A 25,377-nucleotide genomic window follows, 5' to 3' on the forward strand; every position below is an offset into this window, starting at 1 on the left:
TGGAGTAGCCTTTCTCACACTTCCAGTAAGAATTCAAACAGCAAATCAGTAAAAGAATATCAGCCATGAGTCTGATCAGTGTAAAGGAAAATGAAGTTGTGATCCATGTGCATGTGCCAGACACTGTATTGTCTTCCCAAGTATTTCAGCACAGAATGCCACTATTAGTATCCTCTAACTCTTTTTGTGTCATTTCTTCCCTCCCAAAGGAAGCAACACAGTGAATATAAAGTTTTTAAAGAATACTTTTGGATGTTTATAGTGATTGTGAAATGTCTTGCTTAGGAAAACCTTCGCTGAACTTGGGTTTTTTTTGGTAGTTATTTTTTAAGAGTTAAGTCCATTTCACGCAGGTTATTTCTGAAATCTAGGATAAAACACAGTTCTGGAGGGCTGTTTTACACACACAGTGTGATAATGAACGTACTTTAGCTCCTGCAGGCCCAGGCACTCCTGTTGGTCCTGTTAATCCACGTATTCCTCTCTGACCTTGATCTCCCTACAGAAACAGAGAAGATATGTCACACATACCAAAATATTAAGTGTATTATCTGAAATTAATTGAAAATTAAAATCAGTGAAACATGGTGAAGTTCTATATTGCAGCTGGTGCACATGGGCTCTTCCCATAGCTTTCACTGGCAAGCTGGTTAATTCTGCTTCATAATTGTCCAGTTTGGGATTTGTAAAGTTAAAACCAAATAGATTCCAGCTGAAATTAACTGAGTTACCCATGAATATTACCAAAAAAATACCCAAAAGAAGTCTTAAAGATTATATATATATCCTTACAGAATTAAAAATTGAGTAATTACATGAAAAAAATATTGTTCAAGAGAACTAATCAAAATAGAAAAAAATTTACTTGAAGGTACTTTTTTGCATTAAAAAAATGGCCACAATGCGCTCTCTAACTTATCAGCTTATAGTTTAAGCCAGAAAAAAAACAAGAATACATAGTGTAAAGTTTGTTAAGTGCTAACCACCTTTAATCTTTATTAAGCTGTAAGTTATAACAAAAAATGAGAGGACTGTGAGTTCAGTCACTATCCTATCAAATGTTCAAACAGTCATTAGTTTTGTTGTTACGTGTATTTATTAGTACATGACATCTGCATGTATTCCCTACCAAAGTATTCTGAAAAGAGATGTCTTGATTTTTTTTTCCCTGAGCTGTTTTTAGCACTTTTGGCTCTTTACAGTTATAATACTTAATATGTTTATTTTCCTTCTGTGACATTTATTCTATTTTGTCTAATGTTTTGGACAATGACTTCTCAGGATAAAGATGCTGATATGAGAAACCAGGATTACTTCTCCATTTATTAATCAGTACAGAAGACCAGTACAAGAGGCAGAACCCAAAAAATCTCACCAGTTATTCTCACTAAGAGAAGCAGTAAACCCAACAAAGGTAAATCTACCTCTTTGTGAGACTTCTTGTACCAAGCATTATAATAGGTACAGAGCCACTGAACTGGTTTACTCTTATTTTTAAGAAAATATGAAAAAGATGTTCTGGAGGGTATTTTATTAACTTCACTATTTTAAAAGTTGTTTGTTTCAGCCTGAAACAACTCTACAGCTAGCCACGTCCGCAAACAATTATTAACCTATTCCTTGAGGTTTATTTTTTAATTACTTACATTGGAACAAAGAAGAAAAGATATGCACAAACCTATTCCTGGAGCATTAGAATGTTTCCTTTTAGAGTGTTTCCTTTAGTAAGACATTCTTACCTTCTCCCCCTGTATTCCAACTCCTGGAGCACCTTCAGGACCTCTAAGACCAGGTAATCCTGGTTCACCCTGGAATGAAAAAAAAAATCAAAGCACTATTTCAAAGAACTACATAGACATAGTGCAAGATCAACTCTATAATTACTTGAATAAGCTCATTAAAATCAGACTTTTTCAAGTCATTGGGACAACTCCCACTGATTCAGTGGGCTCAGGATTTTCTTCCCATATTCAGAAGCAACTATTGTAAAACTCTGGGTGGAAATGCATGAAGTAGCATATTTCCTAATTAATGACAGAACACTCTTGAGTACATAATGAAAAAATACATGGAGTTTTCCATTCATCATCAGAAAGCTACTAAATGTTGCCTGTAGCCATTTTAGTGGTCTTCCTTCTAAGCATGTAATTTGATGGATTGAAAAAAGCCAGCTGGAAATAAGATAACACAACCACCAACACCCCAAAATTGAAGAAGTTACCCTAGAAAACTTTTTTGAGGGTTGTTTGTTTTTAATGTGCTACTTTCCCCCTTGCCCAATGAAGATCCTCTCTTCTAGGCTTGGATATCAGCACAGAGTGAACAGTAAGAATGCATGAAGGGAAGCAGGTGGGCTGCAGACAGAAATGGACTAACCTTTTGTCCAGGGGCTCCATCTTCTCCTGGAAGGCCAGGCAGACCTGCCAGTCCTGAAAGTCCTGGCTCACCCTGACATCAATAAAGGTAAGTCTTTCTATTAAATACAGACTCCAAATCAAGTAAATCTATTTTTAAAAGGCTACTGAACAGTATATATATTTATAGGAAACATTTATGCATATGAACCAAAGTCTTGTTTTTTCTTTATGACAACTGCCACGTATTACAAAAAAAGGAAAGAAATGTCTAATTATTCAACAGTTTATTTCTAGACTTATTTTTACATGCCTACAGAAATGACACTCAAGGAGCACAAATTCTCAAACCCAAATGAATAAATTCATCTATTAATCATATACCTTAGAACCAGGCTCTCCAATACCTCTTTCTCCTGGCACTCCAGTCTCTCCTGGCAAGCCTTGTTCACCCTTAAGTAGAAATTATTATTAAGAGCTTTGTAATGGAAAAATACAAAAGCAAATTCTTGGTTGATTATATTTAGAGAAAAGATTAGTGTGATATTACCTTTAGAATAATTTGTTAAACACTTGGTCACAAAGGTTAAGAATCTCAAGATCTCTGGGCACCTTTTGAGCTGTCACCAAAAAGTCACTGGTGGAAACGATTAATGATGTAAATCTGTGATTATACATCCCCATGAATGTTTCCCAATAACAATTCTGCAGCATGCCTGAGCTCCTCAGGCACTTCACCCTTCTCTTTCTTTGCACCAGTAGTAAAGCATGTCCCTGTGTAATCACTTCAGATGTAAGAGGTGATCCACTCAGATGCTCCAAAAATGCTCTACCTGGTGCAGACCTTTGACCCACTTTGCACCTTTAGTTCTTTATACCATTCTTAAACAGCCTGCAGGCATTCAGAACTTTATCTGATGCTTCTCTTTAGAAAAATCACTAAATCTCCATTCCAAACACTAAGGTTGAACTCTTCTATTAACAGTTCTGGATTGTGCAAATCAGTCAAGGCTAGATTACTGTGACAGTTTTCCTTCAGCAGTGGTAATCTCCATTTTATCTTGGACCATTCTTAACTACTAGACACAGTAAATTCACAAAATCAGGTGAGAACACAGGCAGCAGAATTAAAAGGCAGCTAATCCGTAAGCTATACATGGTTTTTTTTTTCATGGAAAATAAACACTGCACTGAGAATAAAATATATTCTTGAACCAGTGGTATTCTTTTATGTCGAGCACAATAACTTTTTTGAATTGATTTACTGCACCTGCCTACAACACGATGGAATTGCAAGATCAGATCTCTCTTGCTGTGGAAGAATACCAGAAAAAGTACAGTTTACTGACTGATATTGGGTACCTCAAAAGGTTTTGTGGCAAGCTAAAACAAAACATAAAGAGAGGCTATGCCCCTCACTGTAAGAAAGACATCGAGGCCCTGGAGTGTGTCCAGAGGAGAGCAACAAAGCTGGTGAGGGGTCTGGAGCACAGGCCTTACGAGGAGCAGCTGAAGGAGCTGGGATTGTTCAGTCTAGAGAAGAGGAGGCTCAGGGGAGACCTTATTGCTCTCTATAACTACCTGAAGGGAAGGTTGTAGTGAGCTGGGGGGTCAGCCTCTTCTCTTGTGTGACTAGTGATAGGACGAGAGGGAATGGCTTCAAGCTGCACCAGGGAAGATTCAGGCTGGACGTTAGGAAATACTACTTCTCTGAAAGGGTGGTCAGGCACAGGAACAGGCTGCCCAGAGAGGTGGTGGAGTCATTGAGCCCGGTGGTGTTCAAAGAGTATTTGGATGTTTTGTTGAGGGACATGGTTTACTGAGAACCATTGGTGAAGGGCAAATGGTTGGACTGGATGATCCTGTGGGTCTTTTCCAACCTTAGCAATTCTGTGATTCTATGAAGTTCATCAGGACTTTTTAGTGCAGTGGGAACTGCTGCACAGTTTAATAATGTTAATAAAGAAAATAATTTCCTGCCACCAAGGCAGATGTTGAGCCCTTCAACAAGCATATAGAGAGAGACAGACCATTTCTTATTCAGAGAAAATGAGAAAGACTTTTTACTTCATAAAATTCTCTAACCTTTGGTCCAGGTAGTCCCTGTCCTGGTAGCCCTCTAGAGCCTGGAGGTCCTTTGGGGCCTTCCACTCCCTGAAAATATTATCTAATTAATTACTAAAAATAAAGTATATTCTGTTAGTAGACATTTAGCTGTGGAGTAAGGGGAAAGTGAAGACCATACCTTCTCTCCTTGAATTCCAATTCCAGGTAATCCTATTGGTCCAGGTAAACCAGGTGGACCAAATTCACCCTGGCAAATTGCAGCTGATTAGTTGCATAAAAATACAGAAACAATCTGGAACAGTTCCCATGCTAGTAATGTTGACTTAACTCCTTAAATCCGCAAAGCTGAGGATGTGACCTTGTATCTTACATATATGCACTTATTCCCCCCTGGTTCTGTTGCTGCTAACAACTAATAGTCATTTTTTCCCCATTCTAAACCTTAACTTTCCCACAGAATCAGTTATTTTGTTAACATTTCCATTTTAATATGAAGACACATTCAAAAAGGTTGGGATAATTTACTGACCATAAGTTTGTCTACAAAATACCTTGTTGTCTAGGGTCTTTGAGTGACTTGCCTCACTGCACTGTTTGTAGTGAATATCAAGGGTGCATTATGTAGATTTATTGGCACTTTGCTAATCCCTTTGTGTATGTACTACTCACCTTTTCACCTTTTATGCTGATGCCTGGAAGTCCACGAGCGCCTTTTGGTCCATCAAAACCACGGTCTCCCTACATGAAAAAAATAACATGATGTTAGCCATAGAAAAACACAGCTGTTCTCTATGAAGTAACTAGAGACACTGTTGGCTCTGACATCTCAAAAATCAGGATGAGAAGGACCAGAAGGTAGTTCCTGGATCTGTTTTCTAGGATACCAAAGAGATCATCTTTTCAAATGAGCTTGCTCTGCTGTTTGAAATTATTGACAAAAGTTCTGAACAAGCTTTATTTAAAAAATTATATACATATATATTTAATCTTTTTACTCACTTTGATTGTTCTGGGTTCTTTCCTGCTTCCCTTCAAATCAATGGCAAAACCACAGCTGTTTTGAATGTCAGCAGGACTGAGTTCTGAGTCTAATTGTAAACTGATTCCTGCTAATTTATCTCATGGATTATTCTCATTAAAGTGTGGCAGTAAGGATCTAGCTCTCACTAAGAATTTTTCCAGACTAAAGACCAGACCAAGTTGCATTATCATAGAAATGCATTTATAAATATCATCCCTCTAAACATTCATTTATTGTACAGTGGTCTATGGGAAAATGTAGATTATTAATAAGGAAAGAATACTGTCATTTCTTGTATTTCTACAATAAATTGTATTTCTATGTTAATAAAACCTGTAGAGACAGATTGCTAGCTTGTGCAAATTGCCTTAGAATCACCCAAGGCAATGATGTTCTGCCCCAGATGGGCTTTTTCTCTCCCTTCCAACCAGTCTCAGCCTTTTTACTTTTGACTGAAAAACATCACGCGAGCTTCTGCTTAAAAGAACATTCCTTAACCTGATGGTTTGGAACACTTGCTTATATTTTTCATTTCATTGAACTGTGTTGTGAGTTTCTAGCAAAAACATTCTGCTGAAAGAAAGCAACTGTACAATTTGTTTTAGATTAAGAAATCATCTGCTTAAAATGCATTTAAAACTGGAGATCTGACATACTTGGCAGCCATAAATAGAATTAGAGATACGTGTATAGACTCTGCTTATACGTGCTTGTCTTCAGGTCAGATTTGGCAGTAAAAAAACTGCCTTTTTTTCTTTACTAAATCAAGTGTTCTAGTAATACTGGCAGAATTCCCCTTTGGCTAATTTATTCTGCTTATCTCAAGTGCTCAATAGTTTCAGTAAGATTATGCGTTATTCCATAATTGTTCCCACTGCACATTGTTGCTGTGCACTACTTGTTAGTTGCCATATTTCTTCCCACATGAATTGATATTTCAATGTCAATACAGTGATTTCTAAATGTACTTCCAATTCTGTTTTCATGGATAAGATCTGTTAAGTGAAAATAAGCCATCAACAATGAGGCTAGGTAATTTATGTAATTCATCATAAAATAAATACTGCATATTTTAAGAAATAACAATGCTAGCAGCAGTCAAATTTTAACCCAGCTGAGTACAGTATTGTGCAAAGCAAAAATGGTAAGGTTCTTAGTAAAGGAGCAATTGATGCCTGCATCTATGAAACACATTTGTTATTGTTTTCCCAACCAAAATTGCTTTGGTGGATGAATACAAATGAGTGGACCTATAGCACAGGTGTATGGGAGAAAGGAACCCTTTGCTTTGTAGGGTTGAGGCTGTATCTCGTAACACTTAAAATGATGTTAAAATGTAAGAACTCACCACCATACAGTAAGGTGTTAAGAAGCCCACTAGGAGGCTTTTGTACAACATAGTTAAGTTTACTACTTTAGAATCTTTTTTTTTTTTTTTTTGCTATAACAAACACTCAGTGAGTGCATTTCCCAGTGAAACAGTTAAGAAATGAGTAATACTGCTTCACATGGAACTTAAGTCAAAGCCACATACAAGTCCTTGGAGAGTATCTATTTTGTAACATCTATGTCACTTGTAACCAAAAGTCAAAGTGACAGCTGAGACTGAGCTGGTTTTCAGCAGACAGCAAAAGGAGTTCGCAGTTGATCTAGTGTCCATCCATGTAAGTGTAACTGCTAGTGTCATTACCTTCCACTGCATCTGAAAAATAGCAACTGCAGTTTTCTTTACCCACAAACTGAATTCAGCCATTTGCTGAAATGCATAAGCCAGTGGCTGAGGTATTTATTAAGCTTAGTAGCCTGGTGTTAGTGAGAGCAAGGGTCTCTGTATATAAGGATTTAGAAAAAAGCAAAAACAAAAAGGCAAAATTTTCATCTAAGGAATCACTTTTATAATAGTTCGTGTAAAGTCACATACTAGAAGCTCTTTTACAATTACAGCTTCTTTCCAGGCTTAGGTTCTGCAAGTGTCAAGAGAATGAAATATCAGCTTTAGAGGTCCAAGAGGCTATCACTGCCTAGAGGTTTTGTTTGGACCAACTTAATTCTGATATTTTACTGGATTAATTAAAGCCATATTTTATTATTAAAAGCTAATTTATCAGGTTCTCTTGTCTGCTGTGAACTTGTTTTGGCATGTACTCATGTAATGATGATGCTCTGCTCTTAGAATACTTCAACTGCAGTACCTTTGCTCCTGGAAGCCCTTCTCCTGGTAAACCTCGTTCCCCTTGAACACCTTGTGGTCCTTGAGGCCCCTGTTAATATAAGTATAAAATGGTCCAAAATCTGTTAATCAGTCAAATCAACAGCAGCACATTCTGTGTCATTGTAGGTTATAAGCATGTCTTTAGATGTTTGTATGTAGTTATAACCTGTTAAAAATGATATAGTAATATGATATTCACAGTGAGTCAGTGATGAGCATTTTGGCCTGCAGCAATAACAAGGTAGACAGTATTACTTTTCTGGTTACTTATTTATCACGGAGTATGTAGTAGTAATTCCTTTTCCTTATATTTCTCAAGTTTTTGTTTACTCCCTAAACTTTAGTTTTCAAATTTTAGTAATCCTTATTAATGTATCAGTATAATCACGAGAGAAGAACCACCACATTAAAGTCCATGCAGAATGAAACCAAAGAAAATCAATATAGAGATTTAATGACAACTGGTGAAGAGAGCATGCTTTTTCTTTTCTTGAAAGCAGTTCTCATAGAAACACAAGGGGCAAGTAAGACAACCAAGCTTCTTTAATAAACGCAGGCTCAAAACCTGTGTATATTCAGCCTGTTTCACAATGCTTTCTTGCATCTGTTATGCTTTTTTCTGTTTTACTCCTTGAGATTGCACATACATCACAGAATGGCAGTAGGTTAGGCTTGGTGTACTCTGTGTAGTGTAAATAGACTTGAAAAGAGCTCTGTATGCAGCTTTAGAATTATGCCTTGTTTTAAGGTAAAGCTAACTGCATGGCATTCAACCATAAAAAGAATACTCTTTTGTGACAAACATATTTGCAAGTAAATTTTCTTAAAAATGCAAACTTAAAAATCAGTTTTTCCTTATCACATTAATACAGATGTCATGGCTAACAAAGGTGAACATCACATGCTCCTCTTTCTCCACAAAGCAGGTCTTTTCTCTGTACTGTTATTGAAAAGACTCAGAAAGACATAAGACATGGGTTTTAATCTGTCAGGATGGATTTATTTAAATGCTTGTTTGGTTTTGTATAAGGTTTTTCATAATTTTTTTCATACTTGGGAGACTAAGATAATTAGTAAAGTCAAGGAATTGAAGACATTTTCAGTTTACTAAGGAAACTGAAAGTCAGACAAAATACTACATATGATAGAGAGAGCTAGTTGAAGGAAGAAGAGTATCAACATACATATCTCTTAAATTATGAAAGCACTAAGAAGTCTTCCTTTCTTTCCCACTTCCCCCTCTCCAAATAAGAAACAGACATACCAGAACTCCTGGCTCACCAACTCCAGGTGGGCCAACTGGGCCCGGTCTTCCTGTCAAGCCAGTGTCACCCTTCAAACAAAGATGTATTTTGAAAATGCCTTATTTAGGTATTCGTATGTGTGGCACATAAATACTCATCATTCTGTGCTTGCAATATTTGGTGTAGTTGAATACAGGAGTGGCAGAGAAGATCTGAGCATCCTCAGACTTGCACAGCCCAACAGACACTGAACTGGTGCATTTCAGAGCATTGCAGGACAGCCTCATTCTACATTTATAGTACTATTAAAAAAAAGTATTTGGGGGCTTGAAGTTTCTCATGTACCATAAAATATATTACCTCAGCTGTCTCAGTCTTTGTTCTTAGCCTATAATACACATAATATGAAAGACTACAGATGCTTGTACCTTTGGGCCTGGCAGTCCTATTCCAGTCTCTCCAGGCAAACCAGGTGGCCCAGGGAGACCTCTTTCACCCTTTCAAAAGAATGGAAAAATAAACAGTCCTGCATAAAAGTTAGACTGTAAGAAACTGGTTTAACTCAGTTTGTTATAAAAGAACAGATTCTGAATTTTATTTTTTGTATATCCTGAATTTCAACCCATTGTTATCATCTTACACATTACTTCATCATCTCTTTCATTGTTCAGAATTCCCTTTATTAAGAGCATAGATACCTTCTGTACAAAGTGATACCAGCCAGAAATAGACAAATGTTTTGTTTCATGTGCAATAATATGGTTTTCATTCACATCTTGCTGGTATATGACTAACTGTTGGCCAGTAGGCACTCTAAACATGGTAAAAAAAAAGATAACAAGAGAGATAACTTAGAGGTAAAGCTAAGTAACACAAAAATTGGTGTATTTTGCATTATCTGGTAATGTGATATTTAAGTATATAACAAAGAATGGCATTTGTTTTTCCAGTTTTTCCTCCACAACATTCTTTTTCAGTAGCTGGAGAATCCATCAGCCTTGACAGATTTATTAATTTTTTTCCTGAGAAGCAAAGCATGTCTGTAATCTCTCTTAATGAAGAGAAAATGGACCTAATAATTGTGTCATATCCAGTGCTATCTGTGTTTTCTGCTAAACTAGAATGACAGAGATATCACATCATCACAGAATGACAGAAGTGATCTCTACTGGTATACCCAAAGTTTACAAGAGGGAAAATAGGAAGTACAGCAAGTAAATCTTAATGATTTAGTAATTATCAGATGTTTGAGACAAACAAAAAAAAGTTTTGTTGTTTACAGAAGGGACTAGATCTTGTAGTAGGCATTGGGTGATCTCTGTGGCCCACCTGCAGAAGGCCCACTGCAAGACTATGTCCTGAGTTGCATTAATCCTAGTGACTTTCAGATATCTTCTGATGAGTATCAGTAAACAGGACTACTAATTCTCAACTACTGAATTATTTTTGCGAGTATACAGTTTCAAGAAAGGTTTGTATTAGAGATCCCAAACAGAATTCCTGTTTTGCGCTTATGGAAAAAAATATTATCACATTTGTTCCGTTTTCAACTTACAGCTATACTGCTACAAAGTTTTATTCTGTGATGCTGCTATATTTTGTCTGTTTATGACAGAAAAACAGAACTTGATTTGGACCTGAACACAATATAAAGAGCAAATAAATACCTTTCTTAGTAACCTCTTAGAATGCAAAGAGTATATGATTTACCAGCAATGTCACATTTAACTGCATTCTCTACAAAAATGGTATGGGTTGTACTGATGCCCTATAATATTAATAAAGAGGAGAAATAAATGCAATTCTTGCCTTTGATCCTGGCAGGCCTTCAGGCCCCTGATCTCCAGGTTGTCCTTGTGGACCCTATTAAAACAGGTGCAATTTTAATGAGATTTTTCAAGGTTTCAGAATGATGGAGGTTTGAAAAAAAATCTCTAATTTGCTATAGCCTATGAAAATACAAGCTATGAGCATTTCAGGACTATTTCAGAAGTTACGCTTTCTGGTGCATGCATAGATTTAGCTACTCTGGGCACTGGGGAGATAATTTGGTTGTCCCTTTATTTCAGTATAATACAAGATACTCTATAGCCAAATCTATAGAAGCGTCTATTATGGGCTAAGTCTCTTAGCCTCCAGTCACAATACTGGGAGGAAAAGAGAATAAAGTGTTTCTACACACTTCTGCCAGATAGTAAAATTGTTAAACACCATGAATGGTAAATGAGTGATTTTAGTTTTTATGGAGCTGCATTTGCTGTGATCTTCGAGATTGAATTTACTGTAAGAGTAATTTAGATGTCTAGAATGCTCCTCCAAATCCTTGCTTATGTTGCTGTTTAATATGATTTTGGATGCCTTGAACTCAAGTGGCTTAAGAATTCCATGAATGTTGTGTCATAGTATTATTTCAGAGCTTGGGATCCTAAGTAAGAAGATCTTGTTGTTTTCATAGCTTCATACTTATTTTTTTTAAATATATACTTATTTTACCTGCAGCCCTCTTGTACCTCTGGGGCCAATTGGACCTTCAGGACCCTGAAAGAAAAGGGGGGGGGGGGGGGGAAGGACATCTGTAAATTTAAATTCAGTCAAAATCATGTAACTTTATTAAGGTATCTGATTTAGGTATCTTATTACTAAAATTGAAAAAAAAAAATCAGGAGAGGCTCAGTAGCCAGCAAGTATTAATTAAGTATTTCTTTAAAATGGACTGTGGTAATCAGAACTCAGAGTAAGAATTGTACAGCAAATATTAAAGAGTGGTGTTGGAGTTACAAACTTTTGTTTCATTTTGATCTCGTTTCATCTGAATACTACTTCTCTGAATACCATGACTTTTCTTGCGTCTCTTAAAGAGAATTAGAATTTTACCATTCTTAGAAGCAAGCTCCAACTTGGGCCTTCAGAGTTATCTCAATGAAACATAGAAAGAGATGAGAAAGTTACTGAAAGTGGTATCATTGCTCACTTCAGTTTTAAAAACCATATGTTTTAAAATTTCTTCAACTTTAGAATTAACATTTGCCTTACATCTCTATCATCACGGTTGTTCAGGAAATTGTAGTTTTTCTACATTTTAACTGTTTCCTAAAAGCCTACCAATTTTGTGGCTACTTACTTTGTCTCCTTTTGTCCCTGGGCTTCCACATTCACCTCTTTCACCCTTAAAAGGAACAAAGATAAATATTTATGATACATACTGAGCATATCATCCTGTACAGTCAACAAAGTACAGTTAGAAAGAATACCATAGTAAGATAACAAAAGAAGAGAGAAGAAATGCTCATCCATATCCATAGATTTACACTCACAATGAAAAGTTCCACAAAGAAGAAATCTCCAGAAAGAGATCCTTCCCCAAGGGCACTCAGCCCTTAAATGGGGTCTAAGAGAGGTGTAGCCAGGCTCCACCCCTTCTGGTCACACACATGAATTGCCTTCACCTGTGCTCCCATGGCTGAGTCCTTGCCTCAGGTGATCAATCAGTGGTTCAGGCTGTGACTCAACAGTTCTACACACATCCTTATTCATTGAGTGCTTTAGGTGAAAATGACTTAAATGTTATTTTCATGACATATAGCAATTGTGCTGTAAGGGAGGGGAACCATACTCAATGAGAACTTGTGCAACACCTGATAAGGAGATGTCATTGTTCATCACTAGTATTTACTAGAAATATACCAATACGCATAATAAATAGTAGCATCAAATTCTGATATATAAGCAGAATTTTTTACTGAAAGTAGTACCTTCTCTCCTTTGTATCCAGATTTTCCCTGGGAAAAGAAAAAAGTAAATCAGATTGTAAGGATATATGACCAAATGAAACTATTAGCAGTTCACAGTCTTTAGAAAAACAACATTTCAGGTTCTAATGGAAGATTGCTAGAGCTCTGATCAACATTACAACATGACCGTAAATACTACATCTGTTGGTCACAATAGACGCTTTTATATGTGTGAACAAATGAAAATCTTATGAAAATATCATTTAAGTCTGTGATGTTGATTATGTAAAAGCAGATCAACTGGAATTCATATTTCCATCATAGTGAGAAGCATTCTAAAACAGGAAAGCAAGAAACAAGTCACAAAATAATAAATATATATTGATTAAATAAGAACAAGCAAAGCAGAGTATTTCACATGTCAATAAACTCAGAGTCAGGTACATTGGAACCTATGTTTGCCAAATGAAAAATTGAAACGGATCTGTGAAGATGTAGGCAAAGCATCAATTTCTGTAATGTTCTTAGCTTATTACATCAAAGTTTTCCTCACTTTCTAGGATGGTCTATGTATTATTAGACACTATTTTTCTAGTTCACTCTTACAAGAAGGAATTATCCACTTTCTTTTAGCAATCATAGTGTTTTCAGTTCTTCTAGTGTTAATGAATCGTTAACTTGTAAGGCAGAATTCTTTCCTATTCTAAAGTTGTTTTTTTTTAATGTGTTATTTTTTTGTCTTGAGGTAAACTAATACTGTTCACTGGAGACAAAGGAGATTTTTATTATCTTTTTTTTTTTTTTTTTTTTTACCTCTATTCCATCTCGTCCTGGAATTCCATTAAGGCCTGGTTCCCCCTATGAATAATCCAAAATCAGGATCAGTGAAAGAAGGAAAAGATAACATTTTCTGGACAAGCTGAATAGACCCTCTTTTTGCACTCTGGTGGTTTTATGTTAGATATAAGATTTAATTGTTTTAAAGGATCTTAGTCATTACTATAGCAGAAAGGAGTATGCTGAGTTTTAAAAAAGTCATAGATGGAAAATACACGAGCACTATTAAGATAGTCTTTCTGTATTAATAGAGTAACAAATCTTTTCCCCAAATCTGAAAAATCAGATCACCTTTGCTCCTTTCAGGCCTGGAGTTCCATCATCCCCAGTACGACCTTTTTTGCCCTGAAAAGCAACAAAATAAAATTCTTATGTTATTATCATAATTTTATTTGACAATATATAGACAATGTATTTTTTTATGTTTAGGTTTTGCTTCCTGTATATTTATTTTTAAAAATATCTATATTGAATTTCTGAAAGCATAAAGACTGTGTCAGTAGACAACTGGTTTTCTCCTTCATCTTTGTTGTAAACGAAGTTTGATTCTCCTCTGAACACAGATGATAAAATGCTTTTCTAGCTATATAGGTTGTTAGGTGGGTATATAGTTTTCTTCTGACCTCTGCACGTTTTTTTGTAAAAGGAACTTGGATTCTCCAAGTAAAGACATAAAATAATAACCAAATAACACTACTGTTTGTGCATTACTGACTACATTTTCAATTAAAGTGTGCTGTACAGCGCAGGATAAAACAAGTCTGCATTTCTGTTTATGCAGGTCACAAGAGTGAGAATGGGCAGATCTCTATCTATGGTTCTGCTTCAAGCTCTCTCACTGTCTCTTCATTTTGGGTAAGGAATGTGAATTACTATGTTGCCTTAGTTTAATATTAGAGATACCTTATCAGATCGTCCAGTTCAAGAGTACTTTTTGAAACAAACCCTTTTGGAAGAAAAACCATCTGCTTTACCCTCCTTGTAAGTCTCAATTGGCTGTTCCTAGTAATTCTCTTGTTCTCTCTTGCTTTCAGTGACTATTTCAGTTACTAATGGTTCTGAGTTGGGTCTATTTAGCTCCGCTTGACCTAGTTTTCTGATTGTAGTAGGTGAATTATTGTTCCACACGGGAAGGTTGCCCCTTCCTGCCTTTTAAACTTCTCTAACTAATAGGAGGGTCTCACCAGATCACACTATACTTTTTTCAGAGGGAGCATTTCATGTCAGTGAAATCACTTTGCAAGTTTCCTACTGTTGTGACATTGTCATACAATGGTTCAATTGGTTACTGTGTACTGAAGCTTAAACTTTTCTTAGGATTTGGGTTCAGATACTTTCCTAAAAAATACCAACAATAAAATAAATCTTGATTTATACTGTTTATCAGTTATTCAACAATAGGAAAATGAGAAATGACAACTACTTACAGCAGGGCCAGGAAGTCCCCTCTCCCCCTTCTCACATTTACATATGGCAGCCTGGGGACACTTTGAATGAAAATAGTAAATTCAGATCAGTACATTTTAGTAAAGAGAGAAAACATGTTAACATTGATTTTAAATTCCTGAGTGGCTACTGTGAATACACCAGAAATGATCAGACAGTTGTTATATTTAAATATTTTTCAGAAATCTTTCGATTGACAGTTTACAAATCAAGTGTGGCATCTGCACTCCATCCCAAAATCCGTATCATTCCTACTTCTTAGACTGCATCTTGATGATGGCTTTACCTCCAGCCTCTTCACAAGGTCAGTTTATTTGCATGCTGAGTGTCTGTGATTAGTGATCTGTTTTGATTACTAGTCTGTGTAGATACAGCCTTGACAATGGAGTAAGGAAATATGTATCATTTTTTTTCTCCTTTACTCCACTGCACTCCTACTATGTATGTAGGATAGATCATAGTCTATCTCTAGCTTAATGTATACACAAAAGACGTTATTGCTGTATGCTTTTACTTAGTTAATGGTATTCATTACAGTAATTTCTAATCTCCATTTTCTTTCATCTATATAGTCATGTGCTTCAATCAGACATCACTGTGGTACAGTTATGAGATTTCTGGATCTTTTTCAGACTTCAAAATTGTTACTTAATACAGAATTTACAACTCCTGGGCTTGTTTTGGGAGGAATAGTGTGTTTTTATTTCTGGTTGTATTATTTATGACACCTCCACTCAGTCTGACAGCATCTGCAAAAGTAATGTTTAAGCATCATTCTTGTCTGAATATCCCAATTATTAGTAACGTATCTTCCAATGATAACACTTAATGTCTTGCTAATTCAGGATTTATTTTGACAGAGAAAAATCAACACACCAGTGGAAATGTGTGAAAATTAAAATGCTTTAAGTTTTGCAAACACGCAAAAATATTTACATTTCCTTGAACTACTCATCAGAATGGACTTTGCTTGAGATAACTGTACTTCAAGTGGGACTAAAATTTTTAGCAGAAAAGTTGACCTCATTCACCACAAAATGGCAGCCACACCTACCAATGCCTGCAGTCAGAGTGACACAGTGTGGAGAAATGGAAGAGTGCAATGGTGGAACCTTGGTGTCTTCCTTTAGTTCTTTGACACAGAAAGCTCGTTAAGGGCTAGAACTGCAACACATTCAACTCAGTGTCATATTTTCTTATCCACCGAGTCTGTTGGATGACTTTCTGAGATACATCAGCAAATTCTCGCTAACCTCACACACTGTTATTTTTCAACTACGAGAATAAGGAGGAAAAGCAAATGAAATTAGGATAGCAAAGTAAAGCTTTGTTATGAACATACAAAATCACATAGTTCTACTTGAAGGCAATCCTACTGGAGTTCATATATTGCCAAATAATTATGCTATCAGTTTTGTTGAATTTTATGTTCCCACACAACAGTAAAAGTCTATGGGAATATATTAAGCAGGAATACTGTATGTGAAAAATCACTTACTTGTTCTTCTGACAGATCCTTCTGCAAAAATAAATATTGGAAACAACATTAGAAACTTAATGTCACAACCCACTGAAGATTACCAATAGATGTAAAAAATAATTATTTCAGCAGCTATGAAAAATTTAAGCAATTAACATATTAAGCAGAATTAAATAAGCTTTAATTAATGAGAAACACTTTAGCAATCTCTCCGTTCTAAAAAATAATTTCAATAATTTCATTTCCTATTACGGATTGTTAACTGCACCAATCAATGACTCCTTGCTAGCCCAACTTGCTACAATTACAATGGTAAACAGATCTAAACCAATGGAGTTAGCTAGGTAGATGGGACAACACACTTAGGAACTATACTGTTGTATTTTAAAGTGCTGAATAGCAGCAGCCCGCTAGTATGAATGAATGATACATATGCTGCATTTGAGAAAATCACATGTCTTTCTGATGTGTGCCTAACAGTATGCATATAGAATGAGAACAGTAAGAACACCTTAGAAAAGATTTAACTTGGAGTATATTTCTCTTTGGTAGTCATCATCAAATTAGCTCAGATAAAAATATCTTTGTAACAGGTCTTCTTGAGTCTAATTCAGTTCCAGCTTCAATATTTTGACTGGCAAGACCTGAACAAGGTGGAGAAAAAAAAAACCTGCGCTTTGGTACAGTGGCTTTTTTAATAAGTGTACATGAACCCATAAGTGGGCCTCTTTAAATTGTAAAAAATACAGATTTCTTTAATGGCATAAGCATTCCAAATTATTGGGAATAAGACATTTTTTTCACACACATTTCTCTAACCGTTTGCAAACATTTCTGTATACGTACCATTTCTGTGAGAACCTTCTCCACAGTTCCTTTCTCCTGGAGATTGGAAACAAATCTGGATGCTGGGACACTGGCCAGGAGCCGGAGCTTGGCAGCATTGCTAACCTCCTCAGCCACTCTGGTCATTCCCATTGTGAACAATACAATTCCTTGGTATTTAGCATCAGCTGTAGCTGCAAAAATATCTGGGTTTCTTGGATGGTCAACTCCATCAGTGAAGAGTACAGCTAGTTTCAAACTACCTGGAGTCCCTTCTGTCATGTAGAGTTGTGTAAGATTAGTAATAGCGTAAGTTGTGTAGGTACCATGACCTATGTAGGTGATAGGAGCAATGTGGGATTTGAATGCTTCCGGACCTTTCCAGTCACGAAAAGTTTGCTCTGTGGAAACAGTGCTGCTATACTGGAGTAAGGCCATCCTCCAACTAAGGGTCCGTCCAGAACTAAGCTGCAGACCTTTCATTTGGTCTACCATTTCCAGAACAAATTTTTTTTGCTGTTCATGATTATAATGCTTAGCACTTTCGGAGCTGTCCAGTAAAAAAGCAATCTCCAGAATGCAGTCTTCATCTAGAATAAAGAGGTAGGTAGGTGAGTGGAGGGTTTTAATAATAAATCTCATCATTTTCTTACCCTTTTTAGCTTTGAAATTGGGAGTTAAATTATGGAAATTTTGAAAAACACCTGAAATCACAAGTGTGAAACTCTTGTGAATGCAGAACATATAGAAGTTGAGGAATTTGCTCCCGAGCAGACACCCCAGGAAATAAGAAACTGAAAGTGAGGTAATGTCATGGAATGAGGAATGTTGCTGTGATATTTACACATGTTCTGTCTTCATGCTGGTTACTAGAATGGGGGCTGGAAAGATGAGAGTCATCTACAGGAAAATGAGTGTTACAGAATGCGACACTGGAATGTGATTTAATAGACCTATGTTATGTCAACTGACCCTTATGTCTAGTGACATACAGAATTCTAAGAGCAGGATCTGCACTGGTGTATATTGGAGAGTTATAATTTTCTGAACTACTGAAGGTATTACTTCTACATAAATAAAATTATATAGGCTACTGTTTTTGAAGTGACAGTAACAGGCTACCAACCATATTAAAAACAAACAAAAAAACAAAATCAAAAAAGACACAATCTCCTTTTATAAAATACAAAAGGGGAGGGGAGAGAAAGGAGTAAAAAGATTAAAGTGCAAAAAAACAGCACATTAAAATGCAGAATGAGGTGAACTATAAATAGTACCTTAGAGGGAAGCTAGCCATGTAGTCCTGAGTAAAGGAATCAAGAAGGAAAAAAGTTTTAAAATAGCAATAGTCACCTTGATCACTTGGGCTGGGATATTTTTCTATAGTATTTGACAGAATGTGTTTAGTTGTGGGTCTTTTCAGTCCATATCTTTTTTCTTCACTGAGATTTTCTGCTAAAAATTCATGTTGTTCAAGTATCCACAAAAGCCACCAGAATCTGAAGAACATAATTTATTTGCTTTCTGTTTCCTAAACAACACAAATAATAAGACAGTAGTGTAGTACGGCAGTACAAGGACAATAAAATGTTCAGTTTTGCTTTCACAAGTTGCTTAACAGGCTGTATTTTCAAGTATAGTCCCTAAAAATGAGCTGGTTTTATTTTCTTTAGGTAAGAGCTTCTCCAAAAAAGGTAATGAATAATAAACTGAAACATATTAGAGAGATTTTCAGGTATAGTGCATGTAGTTATTGCACTTCACATACTGGAGGCAGACATTTTACAAGCATACTTCATTTCTCTCTTGCTTCCTGGTAGTGTTTGTACAACCTGCACTTCTCAGAAACCTTAACATTGCCTGTGCCCATATGGGTGCAGAGTGAATTCCAAGTGAAATTCACAGAGAAGTTTTTTAAAACCTTCTTTGCCCAGAGCTGGCACACAAATACAGAGTCAGATCAAGTTTTCCCCCATTCTCTCCATTCAGGAACCCTCTACACCGAGGGTCACCTTGCTGAGACATTGCTCCTGTCCTTAGTTGTTCTACAGAGGAGCAGTCATCTCTGGGGCTGCTGTCCCATCATGCATGTACCCGCTGTACAAGCCTTGGGATATGGGCACAGAGTGCTGTGCTACCTACAAACAGGACTTTTTCCTTCTGCAGGGGACCTATTTGTCCTGGGTTCACAGGCACACCTGGAACTCACAGACTGCTTAGGACTGATAAGTCAGTCCTGCCCTGCTGCCATCTCCCTGCAAGCTCTTCCCACACACATAGCAAAAGGGCAGCTCAGTAGCAAGAATAAACCTGCTATGGTATAATCATCTGAGAGAAGTCCCTAACACAGCCAGGTCTGCAAGACTTTTTAGCCCCTTCTAGTTTGTGGCAGGACTTGTGGTGTCCTTATACAGTGAGAAGACAGAAGAGTCCTTACCTTGATGTTCCAAAGCATGGGGCTCTGCACATATGCAGGGTGCTGCCCTGGATGCTCTGCCAGCACTGTTGTCCTGCCTGTGTTGGGTGCTCTGAAGAAAGGAGGGAGACGTAGGGTTGCACGCTCCTGTGAGAATTGGTGTAATGTGTCAGGAGGGGCCAGCAGAGGCAAAGAGAAATGGGAAGAACAATAATCTTCACTCCCCTTTCTAAGCACCCACCCACTCTTCTCCTCCCCAGGCTATGCACATGTATCTCAGGTTTACACCTCACAGGCCCCTCAATCCCTGCAGCCTTTTAAATATACAAGAAGTTGTGCATATACAAGAAGTTCTTGTGCATACTCGCAAACTTATGGATGAGGACTGCTCTCACTCCAACATACTTTCCTACCTACAAGCCTACGTCATTTGCTGATGAGATTATACAGCATGAGGAAATAAAAAAAGGACAGGCCGCTTAGAAGGCAGTGCAGTTTCTTCAGACTTGTCTGCCACACCTGTCCTTTCAAAAACTGTAGTAGGAGACCAAGGATCCTGACACACACCGTGGTGCCTAAAAAACCTAAGCTAGGTGGCTATGCCTCCTAAAGGCTCTCGCTTCTACCAGGGATAGCAGTTTGTCACCTAATTCTTCAAATACCCCCAGAAAGCTTTTACAGTATGAACAAATTTATCAAACAGGTAGCTCTTTTACATATAATACTTTTTTTTCCTTGTGAACCCATAATCTTCCACTTGCATGCACACAAAGACTACTTGAGTCTAACCACTGTCCTCTCCTTAAGAGTCCACCAGTTCAGCCCATTTTCTGTGCCAGTCACAAGCAAGGAGTCTGAGGGGATTTCCCCTGTTTATACTGACATTTTTAGATTTTGATTAACGCAAGAAATGAAAAGACAATTTTTTTGCCCTTTAGGGAATACAAATAATATGGTGTTTAACTGAAATAGATATAATAAATCTCACATAGCTCCTAAATCTTACTGAGAAAAAATCTAATTCTAGCAAGAAAAAGCATGTTAACTATGGTTGGGATTGTGTATCTCCCATAAGCATAACATTGTCATTCTTTCATTTTCACTGCTAATTCTTACCTCAAAACATAACTGGCAAATAATTTCTAAATTATATAACTATTCTACTTGTATGTTTTGTAGCAAGTTCTTGGCTTCAGGATATTTCCTTTTATTAATGAATAATGTTTAACCTGAGGATTTTTTTTTTTTTTTGCCCAGGTGCAACTTCAAACACTTAGTGAGGCCTCCATATTTTATAGCTGGTTGTGTAGGATCCATGGTATTAGTCTGTCAGAATTCCAAGTATGTGACATATCATACAGTACATTTCTAGACTTGCAGTCTTCTGAAATTGAATGTTCTCAGTACATGCACTATTCTTACAATGGCATTTTATCAGAACCTAAATGATGCAAATGTAAAGTATGTATGCATTGATGCAATTCAGATAATTCTTAAAAAGAACAGTAAGCTTTTTTGCCTCATTTACTACAAACTTTGCCAAGTTTAATGTTTACCAGTTTAACTTTTTCACGGCATTACATCATAAATATTTTTAAAATAGAGTGAATGTCTTTATGAGCTATGATTAGTAACCATAAAAGGGAAACCTAAGTAATATTATGCCCTCTTTTTTTGTTTCCATTACCACTGTATAGGTGATGACAGCTTCAGAGCTCCATGAATTTGCAAGGCCATTCTGAAGGAATTCTGAATGAAGAGCAGGGGCTTAGGGATGCCAGTTCCTGTGGTGGTAGAGTGTGTCTTCTTGCACCAGCAACAGTCCTCACTGTCACTACCTAATGGATAGAAGTAACAGCAAGCTTAACTCTTCCATGTGGCTCTGTCCCTCCTCCCTGCCTGTGAGTACAGCTCTTACACCCTGGTCTAGCTCAACTATGACCACCTAATCCATTGTTAAACAAAATTCAGTACACTTTTGTGTAAGTATGCATTGTTTCTGTTAAGCTGGACTAACTACTGTTTTCTAGCATCATAACATTAGAATGTGACAGTACTCTGAATCATCCTTCTTCAGCTGTCCAACAAGCCTGCAACAAGACTGAAGAAAGAAGTAATCATGAGACAACTTAGTTAGCAAAATACCATCCAAGTATTTCCACACACTAAAGGAATACCCAGACACCAGGGAGCACAGTTTTTGAGAGTAGTATGAAGCAGATAGAACATACTTCCTTTTTACCTTTGCTCTCATGGAGGCATTTTGTCTCAAAGAGCTTGACATGATGCTTCTGAAATGTGTTTCCATTTTTTTACCACCTCAGTGTGAATAACATACATTTCTTGTCTGCCGTGAACTGTTAAAAATCCGACATTTCACACAGTCTTCTAGTGTTTCATGGCCTCAAGACAGTCTTGCCCATTTAACCTGCCTGGATCATGCTGTAGTAGTATTCCAGGAGTATTTATTTCATTTCACTATACCTGTAAGTACATGACCGCTATGCTACCTAACTTTAACTAGTAAAATAATGAAAGCATGCCATTTACAGTATTTTGAATTCTGATGTTAAACATCAGTGTTACAAAGGATGTGGTTCGCAGTCCCTTACCTTGTATCCCAAGTGTGAATTTTAAGAAAAATTGTTGAAACATTCAAATATTCAAAGTTAATGAAAAAAAAAACCAACTAAAACCAACTTCACTGAAGATTGTATCTGAAGAAAGATAAAATGGAAACCTGTATTTGGCCTTCTAATTGCAAAATGTGTTTTAGCAGATTTGGCAGCCCAAAATGCAGGCTGAGGACATTAAGTCTTGATAAATCAACTTGCAGTTGTGGCTGCAGTTTGTAGACATTTTTCATTTGGACAAACATTTGTGACAAAAGCTGATTGTTCTACATGAAAAATAATGTTGTTACGGCATAGCCTTATAAAAACCTGTTATGAAATCCTGGCTGATGTGGAGGTAGTGGCAGAACTATTGATTCCAGTAGAGCCGGGATTTATCTTTGCTTTGTGGTATGAATCTTAAGCATGAAGTGAGCAAGACAGCTGTATTGTGCTTTCAGCTGGACTCATTGCCACAGAAAATGCTGTAAGAAAGGTTTTTGATGTCAAAGAATTCATCTTTGTGCAGTTTCCAACAAATTCTAATGACTCTGTGACAAGTGTGGTAAGCACAGCCCTCTCTTTTACAGATGGTATTTACCTGTCTCTCCATTTCCTCCTTTTTTAACATTCTTCTGGAATTTTTCAGATGGAGCCAGAAGACTTAACTACTTTGTAATGAGACATAGAAGAGAGGATGCTGTCTTCAGTATTTTCAAATTTTATCTCTATGCAGTACAGCCAAAAAGTCACTCTGGGTATAATGTACTTGTAATATCAATATGATGTGTTTTGAATATTTTCATTTTTAGTTTCCCTCACTAAGAGATATTTTCTGTCTTACAGCCTGAATAAGTAAACTCATGTATACTTAAGCAATGCTCACTTTCAAGATCATTCAAGGCATTCAGCCTTACAAAGGAATGAAAGCATATATATAAAACAGTACCAATATATTTTTAACATACTGAATGTTGACTGAACATTTACTGGTCATTTAACCAGATCAAGAATACTCTTAAAATGGAAACACAGGAAATCCTAAATATTTGATTTGCTGTTTTGGTACCAATGGCAAAGCTCCTGGGGCAGTAATTATTTTGAATTTGCTGTTGCATTTGTTACTTCTTGTAAAGTACGCTTTGCTGGAGTATTCTGCCTGCCTCACACTCAGCGGCAGGGTAACTGCAGCTGTACCCAACTGCTACACCACTCCTTTCTAAATACAGTCATTATATGTTTCAGGGCAGAAACTCGGGTGGAGCTGTAGTAGAAAGCAGATGCTTTAATCTCACCTAGCACATCGAGAAGACATCATCTGGCATTTGGATAAAGAATTACTCTGCTGGAAAAATGCCTTGTAAGTTATAGCATGTTGCTGTACATAGCACACAATATTTTGAACTGAACGTGATACAGATATGGCCACTGGTTTCAGTATAACTCTAAACCTGCGTGTCAGAATTGGCATTTGCGGGATTTTTGAAGCGTTTATAAAAGCACACAGTAGACCCTTCGCGCTCACAGCGGTGCTCGTGTAGCGCGGGCAGACCTCGGAGCTGTGAGCGCGCCCCGTGCCCTGGCGCTGCTCCACTCCCCTCAGTGCAGCTGCCGCCCATCAGCCCCGCGCCTTCCTGCCCCTCAGCTGCGCGCGGGAGCGGCTCACGGCTCTAGCTGCCGCTCAGCCCGAGAGGCGGTAACAAGAAGGTTTAACATCAGAACCCGACTGATTCTTGTTGCCTAAGCTCGGTTTGAGTGTGGAGGTGATGCAGCTGAGGCACCTTTACATGCGCGTGGCTCAGCGGGAAGGCCTCTCAGGCTCCGGCCATTTAACCTGAAGAGAACGCTCTTAGGAGTGGAGGCAAATGGTGTGAGGGGTGAAATGGCTTTCTGAAGCCTAGCAAGGATCTGAGTGGATTTCTGTTTCTGGCTCTGAGAACTGCTGTAGAAATCGAGATATTAATGATGGTGGGTTTTGTTTCAACAATACTTTTGTTTCAGTGGGATTTTCGTTTTTTAATTTTTACGTATTTCATTTGTAGCTATCAAAGAATTGTGGTATGTAAGTTGTGTACTTGTTAGTGCTGTGCACCACAGAAGAAAACATTGGCAAGGCTCTTTCTTGTGGTAAAGTGATGTATTCTGTTCCTCTAACTATGTATAAAAACATAAATTTTGGTTTAAGAGAAATGTATAATGGGATATCATGGCTTTACTCGTACGTAAGTTAAACCTTAATAATATATGCAAACAGAAGTAGAAGAAAAAAGTCTCAGCTTTCTGTTTCATGGTAAGAAATTCAACATACTGAGAAATCTAAAGGTTAATATTGACTTCAGGTACTCTGTTTGCCACATGAACCACAGATATTTAAGGTCAACCATAGCCTGAGTGGTATTTACTTAACTCTAAGGCCTTACCTCCGAGTGAAACTCTGCTGCTTTATCTCTGAAGTACTTTCTTAGATGCTTTTTTGTGCAAATAAGCAGAGCAGCACTCTGAAAGCTTTCTTTCCTCAACTCAAGCTGAAAGAGATCTTGTTGGATACTAAAAGGGAAGAGTGGGATGTTCCCTGTTTCCAGAGCTGTTGAGAGGTTAGCTCCGGGGCAATCGGTCTATATTTCTTTTAAAGCCTGTGTGTTATTCTGTAACACTGTGCGCAAGTACTTAGCAGCTGACTGGTTAGGCACTTTTAAGAAAATAAGTTTATATATTGTACAAGTTTTTAGCTGGCTTTTTTTATTATTATTTTGAATGATATAGATCAATTGAAGATTTTCAAGTGGTTTTCAGAAGAGAACGCCAACAGTCTGAAATGGAATCTCAGTGTGGAGTCTCATTTCTTGTGAAGCAGGTAGGTGTGCAGAGAATCAGTTAGAAGATATGGCCACTGGGGGTCAGTCTTAAGTCAAGCATGAACGATTGTGGGTTTTGCTGACTGCATAGGCATGGTTTGAAGTGGCTGACTGAGCTAGTTGTTGATATCAGTACTCAAACTTGCATACTTATTTTCCAAAAACGTCATGAAATTGAGCTGTCACGTACGTGTAAAAGCTCTATGATTGCAGTCAGTTTGTTTCAGAAATCAACCAAAATATGTCAAAGGGTGGCTTTATTGTGGTGGTGTTCTAT

General features: G+C 37.2%; 1 protein-coding gene and 1 long non-coding RNA gene across 2 annotated transcripts in view; one reads left to right on the forward strand and one right to left on the reverse strand.

The window, feature by feature from the left end:
- Positions 1 to 19,809, reverse strand: part of LOC424167 (collagen, type XXVIII, alpha 1-like) — a 32,528-nt gene extending 12,719 nt beyond the window's left edge. The window contains exons 1-21 of the mRNA XM_046944056.1: positions 19,655 to 19,809; positions 18,571 to 18,748; positions 17,239 to 17,807; positions 16,411 to 16,431; positions 14,894 to 14,953; positions 13,758 to 13,811; positions 13,443 to 13,487; positions 12,651 to 12,677; positions 12,020 to 12,064; positions 11,392 to 11,436; positions 10,708 to 10,761; positions 9,327 to 9,395; positions 8,919 to 8,987; positions 7,635 to 7,703; positions 5,091 to 5,159; positions 4,600 to 4,668; positions 4,440 to 4,508; positions 2,739 to 2,807; positions 2,377 to 2,448; positions 1,740 to 1,808; positions 428 to 499 (exon numbers count right to left, since the gene is read on the reverse strand). Of these exons, the coding sequence (XP_046800012.1) occupies positions 428 to 499; positions 1,740 to 1,808; positions 2,377 to 2,448; positions 2,739 to 2,807; positions 4,440 to 4,508; positions 4,600 to 4,668; positions 5,091 to 5,159; positions 7,635 to 7,703; positions 8,919 to 8,987; positions 9,327 to 9,395; positions 10,708 to 10,761; positions 11,392 to 11,436; positions 12,020 to 12,064; positions 12,651 to 12,677; positions 13,443 to 13,487; positions 13,758 to 13,811; positions 14,894 to 14,953; positions 16,411 to 16,431; positions 17,239 to 17,807; positions 18,571 to 18,727 (1,773 nt within the window). The 5' untranslated portion in view covers positions 18,728 to 18,748; positions 19,655 to 19,809. The remainder of the gene's footprint in view (positions 1 to 427; positions 500 to 1,739; positions 1,809 to 2,376; positions 2,449 to 2,738; positions 2,808 to 4,439; positions 4,509 to 4,599; positions 4,669 to 5,090; positions 5,160 to 7,634; positions 7,704 to 8,918; positions 8,988 to 9,326; positions 9,396 to 10,707; positions 10,762 to 11,391; positions 11,437 to 12,019; positions 12,065 to 12,650; positions 12,678 to 13,442; positions 13,488 to 13,757; positions 13,812 to 14,893; positions 14,954 to 16,410; positions 16,432 to 17,238; positions 17,808 to 18,570; positions 18,749 to 19,654) is intronic.
- The window catches only part of LOC121113401, a 48,909-nt gene that overhangs the window by 13,969 nt on the left and 9,563 nt on the right, over positions 1 to 25,377 (forward strand). Inside the window, exons 4-11 of the long non-coding RNA XR_005861692.2 lie at positions 1,282 to 1,414; positions 2,300 to 2,463; positions 14,248 to 14,321; positions 15,095 to 15,216; positions 17,880 to 18,022; positions 21,331 to 21,534; positions 23,491 to 23,605; positions 25,009 to 25,099. This is a non-coding gene — a long non-coding RNA (uncharacterized LOC121113401). The remainder of the gene's footprint in view (positions 1 to 1,281; positions 1,415 to 2,299; positions 2,464 to 14,247; positions 14,322 to 15,094; positions 15,217 to 17,879; positions 18,023 to 21,330; positions 21,535 to 23,490; positions 23,606 to 25,008; positions 25,100 to 25,377) is intronic.

Source organism: Gallus gallus, chromosome 7, assembly GCF_016699485.2.
Source record: "Gallus gallus isolate bGalGal1 chromosome 7, bGalGal1.mat.broiler.GRCg7b, whole genome shotgun sequence".
Taxonomy (NCBI): Eukaryota; Metazoa; Chordata; class Aves; order Galliformes; family Phasianidae; genus Gallus; species Gallus gallus.